Here is an 8,919-nt window from a genome sequence, read left to right as displayed (position 1 = left end):
GAAAACAGGGAGTTTTCCCACAATTCCCAGCTACTGAGATGCCCCTCAGAGGAGTTAACTCCCTGAGCCCCTGCCTCCCAGGGCTAGACTGAGATGCTTAAGAAAAAGCCCACCCCACTCTAATTCCAGCCTTCCCCTTTCCTGTTCTCATGCCCCCTCCCTACTATGGACAGAAGCTGGAACAGGGTAGAAAGAGGGTGGGAGGCAGAGTTGGGGTCTGGGGAAGGGGCAGGGAAGTCTCTGAAAATTTGGGACTAGGAGTAGAAGAGGCAGCAGCCCATGAGCGAGCCAAGGGGGAGACGCCAAGACTATACCCACCACCCCAGCAAGCTTTTCTAACCAGCTGGGCCCCAACCACTAACCGTGGAAGGTACCCATGAAAGGAGCCCTCTGGGTGCCTGGGTGAGTCAAAGAAAGTCGCTTTCATGACCCACCAGTGGGCACTCTGCCTGGGCCCGGGGCCTGTGGGTACATGCCATGCGAGGTACAGGGGTTCAGGAAGGAGAGGCCGTTCTAAGCAGTGAGCGGGTGAGAAGGGACCCCAGCGAGACCCGGGGAGACGGGTGAACCCAGCGGGGAGGCAGGCCATGTTCACACATCCAGCACGTGGTTCAGGTAGGAGATGTAGCAGATGGCCAGGCGCAGGATCTCAATCTTGGAAAGCTTCTTGTCGGGGGGCAGCGTGGGCAGTAGCTTGCGCAGCTCGGCGAAGGCCAAGTTAAAGGCTTCCACACGGATCCGCTCCCGCGTGGCATGGGCCGTGCGGTACTTGGCTGTGGCGCGCCGCCGGCGCCGGCGCTCCTCACGGCTCAAGTGCTGCAGGTCTTTCCGGCCCGGCTCTCCAGGTTCCAGGCCGCGGGCCGGGCCCCCTCTCGGCCCCCCAGGCCCCGCCCCGTCAGGGCCCGCCCCGCCCCCACAGTCGCTGAAGCCGGACTCGGTCTCAGAGTGGGTGAGAGGCAGGTCCAGCTCCATGGTGTCTGAGTTGAGCATCATGATGGATGCCCCCCGCCCTGTGAGATCAGGACCCCCTCCCCACCCCTCCCTCTGGGAGCCTAAAAGCTGGTGGCGGGAGGGGCAGGAAGGGCCTGGGGTGGGGAGGTCTGCCACTGAGCTCAGGAAGTCAGAGCCACTTCAGGGTTCCATGGTCAGGGTTCTGGTCGGGAGTCTGGAAGAAAGAAGGGGAAATGAATAAGGTCAGAGGCAGGAAGGAGGGGACAGCTCAGAGATGTGGAGCCAGGAGGAAGGTTTAAGATGGGCTGGGAGGGGGAAGGTACTGTAAGCTTGGGGAAAGGACAGCAGAACAAGGGGAGGATTGGGGGTGGGGGGCACAAGATAGAGGAGCAGGTGGCCCCAGGGTAAAGAAGTAAGAGGAAAGCTGGAAAGAAAGGAGGAGACCCAGAAAGTCAGCAACTGGAAAGGAGGAGAACCGGTGAGAAGAATACAGGGCAGGATAAAACTAAACAAGGGGATTAAAGACCTACATGTAGGACCTAACGCTGTAGCTCCTAGAAGCAAACGCAGGGGGAAAACTTCATGACATTGGACTTGGCAATGATTTCTCACGTATGACACCAAAAGAACAAGTAACAAAAGCAGAAATAGACAAATGGGACTACATCAAACTTAAAGTCGCCTGGGCATCAAAGGACACAATCAGCAGACTGAAAGGGCAAGAATATTTGCAAATAAAGGGAGAGAATGTTTGCAAATAATATGGATGATAAAGGATTTAAATCCAGAGTATTATGAAGAACTCCCACAGTTCAATTAAAAAAAAAAAAAAAACTTGACCAAGAAATGGGCAAAGGACTTAAAGACATTTTTCCAAAGATGATATACAAATGGTCAGCAAACATAAGAAAAGATGATCAACGTCACTAATCATCGGAGAAACGCAAATCAAAATCACAATGAGATGTAACCTCACACTTGTTAGGATGATTATTGTCACACACACACACACACACACACACACACACCAGGGATAGGGAGACATTGGAACACTTTGCCCTATTGGTGGGATTGTAAAATAGTGCAACTGTTTTATGGAAAGAGTATGCAGTTTCCTTTAAAAATTAAGAATAGAAGTACCACATGATCTCACAATCCCACTTCTGTGTATATGTCCAAGAGAATCGAAATCAGGATCTTGAAGAGATGTCTGCACCCCCATGCTCACTGTAGCATTATTCACAATAACCAAAATATGGACACAACCCAAACGCCCATCAAAAGATGCACGGATTAAAAAACGTGGCATATACTCACAATGGAATATTATTCAGCCTTAAAAGGGAAGAAAATCCTATCACCAGTGCTACAAGATGGAAGAACCTTGAGGACATTATGCTAAGTGAAATAAATCAGTTGCAAAATTACAAACATCCTATGATTCCACTTCTGTGATGCAGCTAAGTAGTTCACAGAAAGTAGAATGATGCTTCAGAGTCTGAGGCCAGGAGTATGGGAGGTATCACTAAAAAGTTACAGAGTTTCAGGTTTACAAGATGAAAAAGTTCCCGAGCTCTGTTTCACAACAACATGAATATACTTAACATTACTGAAGCATACACTTACAATTTCTAGTTTTATGTTATGTGTTTTTATCACAATAAAAAAATGTTTAATAATTAAAAGGACAGAGGACTAAGCAAGACTGGAGGAGCCACAGCTCCAAGAGAGATGGGCTATGGCTCTAAACCTCTCCCAGTTGTGAGGGGAACGTTGCAAGCCTTGGCCCTGCCAGCCCCTCCCTCCCAGGGCCCCTCTCCACCCTGGCTGCTTCCGGACGTGTGTGGAGGGGTGAGGGTGATAAGCACGCAGATTGCCCTTTGTAGAATGGACTGGGGCATATGGAGCTCAGCACTGCTACCCAGCTCAGTCCTTCCCAGCCCCCAAACCCCACACAACAGGACCATAGCAGACCTCAGATCCTACCACCCTGACCACTAGAATCAGGGGGGCGTAGCTCCTTTGGCAACAGTCCCCCTGCCCAAGACAGCCCCTTCCTCCGGCTCTGTCATCAACACTCTCCACCTTGCTGTTCCCTGGCCCTTTTGGCAACTGTGCAAGGAAGACTGGGGAATGGGAATGGAATCAGCTCTCCACTCCACATCCTCCCCCAGCTCAAGGGCAGTTCAGAGATGGTCTGCAGAGGAGGATAGGGATAGCTTTTAGGGACCTGTGTTTGGGGCTTGGCTAAGGTTTGTTTGTCTCTGAGAGCAGAGGAGGTCAGGGAGAGGCAGCTGGAACATGGCCCAGGAAGGGCTGAGGAAAGGGCTTCGCTCTGGGGGAATGTCAGGCTGAAACAGCGGATCGCTCATTGTGGGCCCTGCGGACTTAACTTCCAGAAACAGAAGCACAGAGGCTCCTTCGCCATCACCGTCTCCCCTTCCTCGCCAGCCTGAGTTCTCCTGCCTGAAGCAGACCTTCACAGGGGTCAGGACTCGCCAGCCTTGCCCCGCCCCACCATGCAGAAAAGAGGCTCAACCTAGTAGCTCACTAACAGTAAGCTCTGAGGGTTGAGGGGTGTGAGATCATCACCATCTGATGCATGTACACACACAACCATAACACAAAACAGAGGAAGGTGAGTGCTGAAATTTAGGCGACAGCGTAGGAGGCCCTGGAGTCAGCACCTCCCAGTATGTGTTAATGCTGCAACTCCCCACTCCATGCTCCAGGAGTTCAGTGCCGGGTTCTCCACACCAGTCACAGCCCGGTTCCCCCTCTCCCTGGCCCCCACATTCCTTCATCCCTGATCACTTTACCCTTCCTTCCCCCAGCCCACTCCATCTGCTCCCAATCTGACCCCAGTCCCATTTCCACTTGCCCCACTGTCCTCCCCAACTCCAATCTGCACAGCAGCGTCTATTTACCCATCAAGTCAGTCCTCGCCCCAAAATCCACTTCTGCTCTCAAAGTTCCAGGCTCCGAAGATCTGCAATTCCAAGCATCCGGGGAAGGACTTCCTGCCCCGCTTCTGCCATCCCCAGCCCCACTGAGAATGATAGGCACAAAGAGTCCAAGGGGAGAAGTGGGTAAGAGGGAGGTCCAGGGATGCAGAGAGACACAGCACGAGACAGAACTAGAGGGAGGCTCTGGGAGGGGACTTGAGCCAGAGAGTGGGAGGGACACGCCCAGCCTTCCCAGCCCATGGTTCCCCCTTTACCTAGGAGGACCCTGTGAGGGGATCCAAACTGGCAGGACAGGGGGCCAGCGCTGACAGCCCCAGTCTCCTCTGGCTGCTCAGAGCTCATCCGTCTGCAAAGTTACTGACCAGCTTTCTAGACCTCTCCAGGGCAGCGTGGCATGGCTGTACAGGCTCCGGGCCAGATGAGAGGGGTACACATGTTGGGGATAGAGGGCCCAGGTGGAGGTGGTAAGCTTAGCCAGGTACTGGGGCCACCCACACTCACATGCACACACACACTCACAGACACACACCTGAGCTGGCCCAGCCCTATGTATATATATGGAGATACACACACACACCCCCAGCTCTCCATTGGCTGGCCCAGCCCCCCTTTCTCATCAATATTAAACAGTCAGGCCAGGCAGCCATTGGCAGAGAGATCTGGGAACCCCCCTGGGAGCTGGGGGCGGGGGCTGGCCCTGAGGGGGGCGGGGAGTGGGGGAGCAGGGACATCTGTTCTCCATGCATATTTCATAAGCAAGAAATGGAGAGCTGGGGAAGGGGTGGGGCTGGGGCGAGAGCCAGGGCAGGATCACAGATGAACCCCCTCAGTCTCTCACACCAGAGGCGGCAGGGACAGAGGCCCCTGGCAAGCCAGGTTAAACCACGGTCCCATTCTGAGTCCCAGCTGGACTATGATAGCCCCTTCCCCTGTCTCCTTTTCCCTGGGAAAAAGACTCCCCAAGGTACTAACAGGGAAGTCTAGAAAAGAGCAAGTGGACAGCACTAAAGCATGGAAGAGGACCCTAGAGTCCTTACCCTCACCAAGCTCTCATTCTTCGTAAGGCTGGCTCCCACCAGCCCCCTTGCCAGCCTACCTGGGACTACTGTTCAGGCCCCTGCCCTTATCACCCCCTGGGACTCACTGCACCCTCTTATCCCAGCCCCCAGCCTCCCACCTACCCCATCACCAGAGGAGGAGTGGGGTCAGATGCCTGATGCAGATACTACGAAGAGTTTTTCTAGGCTGGCTGGCCCCATCGGACCCACTGGGAATTGGGGACTCTCAGGAGGAAAGAGGTGAGGCTAAAAGGAGCAGAGCACAGGAGTGCCGAGAGAGGAGGAACCGGGGTGGGAAGGACACTGGCGGAGGAGGGCAGGCACCTAGGCAGGCGGCAAGCATGCTGGGGTATCAGATGAGCCACGCAGAACACCAGCTAAAAAACAATATGCAAATGGGCATTGATTGAGTTCACATCAATAGCTCAGCTGCCTCCAGTCTGGGTGTGCATGTGTGTGCGTATCTGAGGGGGTGTGTGTGTGATGCAGGGTGGCAGGAGCAAGGGAGCAAGGGAAGCACCACAGAGAGGCAGTAGGCTATGCTTCAGTACCTAAAGTTCTCTTCCCCAATCAGCTGTTGAGCGTCTTCACTGAACCTTTGTGAAGATCCAGCAATGAACCGTGGCTGGGAAGACTCCCAGAGACTGTATGCTACAGTGAAGAAAGCTCTGTCGGCTGTGTGACTTTGGACAAGTAACTTAACCTCTTGAGCCTTAGTCATGTCCAATTCTTAGCGACCCTCTGGACTGTAGCCAGCCAGGCTCCTCTGTCCACAGAATTTTCCAGGTGAGAATGCTGGAGTGGGTTGTGATTTCCTTCTACAGGGGATCTTCCCAACCCAAGGATTGAACCCACATCTCTGGCATCCCCTGCATTGGCAAGTGGATTCTTTACCACTAGCACCACCTGGGAAACCCTCTTGAGCCTCAACCCTTCTTTTCTGTAAAATGGGGTTAACTATAGCTGCCGCTTAGGTTGCCAGGGAGATTAAGTAAGATAATGCATGTCATAGGCCTGGACCTTAGTAGGTGCACAGCCTACCTTCAGGCTTCTGGAAGCACCTGCCATTTCTCTGTTGCTGATCAACCTCTTCTGGGCTTTCTCCAGGGTAAGGCATTCCCAAAGGGGAGTCCTGTAATTCTTTCCCAAGCTCCCCCACCACCACCCCCACTCCCAGGTCTGGGAGGTGCCAAATCCCACCTGGGCAGGCCCAGACAGGTGCCCAGGCGCCAGCAGATGGGCTGAGCTGGAGGGGAAAGGAGGTTTGAGGAGGGGGGCTGGGGGGCAGGGGATCAGGTGGCATCTCAGCTCTTGCATCATCATTGCCATGGCGCTGATTAAAAACCAATCTCTACCTAATGAGCCCCCAGCAACAACAATCCTACCTCCCCCACCCTCCTGCCCTCCACCCCATCCAAGGAAACTGGGCGACTAAGAGATTCAGAAGAGAGTGTCATGGAGGAGAGGAAAGACACAGAACGAATGGGAAATGGAGAGGAGACAGAGGAAAGGAAGCAGGAGACATGGGGAGACACTGAGACAGAGAAAGGATGAGAAAGCAGCGTCGTCAGGGCACAGACACGGGAAAGATGCAGAGGAGTGGGAAGACTCCTGATGGGGAGATGGAGGGGTAGAGGGGACAGAGACCAAAGAGAGAAGATGGAAGCAGAGCTGCCAGGCTGCCAAGGCTTTGTGAAGGACTCGGGGATGCAAGATATAGGGGGACAGAGATGTGGGGAGAGACATGAAAAGAGGAGACGGTTAGGGAGACACAGAGCTGGGTGAACTGCGGATGTGGAGAATAAACAGATATTCAGGGATGGACAGAAACTGACGCTGGGAAAGTCTTGAGGGCCTCTGAGACAGCATGGAGATACACAGACACGAGGGAGGCAGAGCACAGAGGGTTGTGAGGAAAGAAAAAAATGAGTGGAGACAGGGAGACAAGGCGGGGAGACAGGACAAACGGAGTGAAAGTGAGGACGTTACTGACACGGTGAGGCCTGGCTTCAAGGGTGAGATGGCGACAACAGCAGAGCCTGGAAGGACCCGAGAGGCAGAAAGGAACCGTGGTAGGGTGGAGATGGGAGACAGAAACCAAATCCTGCTCCCAGCCTCCTGCCTTGTAGGCAGTTTGGCTCAGATACAGTGGCTCTGCAACCTCCATCCCTGGAGCACCCGCCCAGGCTGTGCCCAGCGTGAGTTGAGGGCTGAGGGCACAAACGGGCAAGAGAGTGCTCCAGGACCACCTCTGCCTCCTCTGCTGTCCTTCCAGGATCCTGCACTTTGGAGCCTCCAGCCCCAGTCTTCACTCAGAGATCAGTTTCTGTTCCTTGGGAGAGCAGCTAAGAAGAACATAAGCATGTGATAAAGGGCTTCCCAGGTGGCATTAGTGGTAAAGAACCCACCTGCCAATGCAGGAGACACAAGAGACACAGGTTCGTCAATCCCTGGGTCCGGAAGATCTCCTGGAGGAGGGCACGGTGACCCACTCTGGTACTCTTGCCTGGAGAATCCCACGGGCAGAGGAGCCTGGCGGGCTACAGTCCACAGGGTCGCAGAGTTGGACAGGACTTAAGTGACTTAGCATGCACGCATGCGCATGAGATGGTCATTGTGGTTTATTTGCTAATTCACATCCGACTCTTGCGACCCTGTGGACTGTAGCCCTCCAGGCTCCTCTGCCCGTGGGATTCTCCAGGCAAGAGTACCGGAGTGGGTCGCCGTGCCCTCCTCCAGGGGATCTTCCCAGCCCAGGGATCCAAGCCGGGTCTCCTGTGTTGCGGGCGGATTCTCTACCGGCTGAACCACCGCGCGGTGATGAGGAGCTAAACACAAGCGGTGGTGGGCAGAGCTACTAATTCCACTGAGCTTGGGGCCGGCAGACCGGGTCCGAGTCCTGGTGACCTTGGGCACATCATTAACCTTGACTGAACCTACGTTGTCATCTGTGAAAGGGTGACAGTGTCACCTCCCTCACAGGGCTTTTGTGCCACTGCGCATGGGCAAGTGTTAGGCCCCCTAAGCCCTTAGGGCGTGCACTGTGACTCAAAGGTGGAAAGAAGCTTCTCTGCACATGTACACGAGGCGTGATGACTGAGGGAGGCTGGGGGGAGCTCGGAGGTCAGCCTGGGTTGCCAGCAGCCCCAGGCCCTGAGGGGGAGGAGAACCCTGGGAGTTGTTTAAGGGCCTTTGCTGTGTGGGGGGCAGGAGGATGGGGATGGGGGTGGGAGGGTCAATGTGGCCCTGTGGCTTCATTGCTGTTTTGCATTTTATAAGGCATTCACTTTTTTCAGATTGTTCCTCACCATCTCTTTTCATCAATGCAGTACAGGCCTGTGAGGTAGGTGGTGAGGGAGGAAGGGGGGGTGAGGTAGGGAAGACACAGGGGCAGGGGCCTGCTCCTTGAGGGTGGGGGTAGGGCCTGGAGGAGCTGGAAGCCGTGGGTTTGGCAGGAGAGGGGGGGACATATGTGGGGAGCCCTGGGGACCCAACCAGGCAAGCGACTGGCAGGGAGAGCAGACGGCGTTAACCCTCGCTGTGCCACACCGCCGGACCCTTCCCCAGGAGTGGCTGGGGGGCGGGGCTGTTATCAGCTGTGCTCGGGGTCACAGGAGCCTCGGGCAGGAGCCGCTGTGTGCCTGGGAAGCAGCGGCTGTCTTGGATCTCCTTCCTTCCTTCCTTCCCTCCCTTGGCTGCTTCCAGGAGCTCTCCCTCTGTCTCCCTGTCTCCACCCCTGTGCCCCGAGGTGACAGCGGGTCTCTACCACCCTGGCGGACAGCAATCTGTCCCTTTCTCTGCCGCCAGCCCGCTGGAAGCCCCTGCGCCCTCTCTCACCCCCGACCCCCTAGGCCTTGTCGCCTTTGTCTTCCCTCCTCTCTGCTCACCTCTCCCCAGCTCCGAGCCCATCCTCAATCTCATTAGGGCTTCCTCCGACCACTGCC

The 8,919-nt window shown here is 55.2% G+C and overlaps 1 protein-coding gene across 1 annotated transcript; it reads right to left on the bottom strand.

Annotated features, from left to right (window-relative positions):
- Positions 1-463: 463 nt before the first annotated feature.
- On the bottom strand, positions 464-1,161 carry NHLH1 (nescient helix loop helix 1). The gene has a single exon (XM_010846888.1). It carries the CDS (start codon positions 991-993, stop codon positions 592-594), a length of 402 nt encoding a protein of 133 aa, XP_010845190.1. The 5' UTR covers positions 994-1,161; the 3' UTR covers positions 464-591.
- Positions 1,162-8,919: the final 7,758 nt, after the last annotated feature.

Source organism: Bison bison, unplaced genomic scaffold, assembly GCF_000754665.1.
Source record: "Bison bison bison isolate TAMUID 2011002044 unplaced genomic scaffold, Bison_UMD1.0 scf7180017864240, whole genome shotgun sequence".
NCBI lineage: Eukaryota > Metazoa > Chordata > Mammalia > Artiodactyla > Bovidae > Bison > Bison bison.
This window is presented reverse-complemented; position numbering and strand designations above follow the sequence as displayed.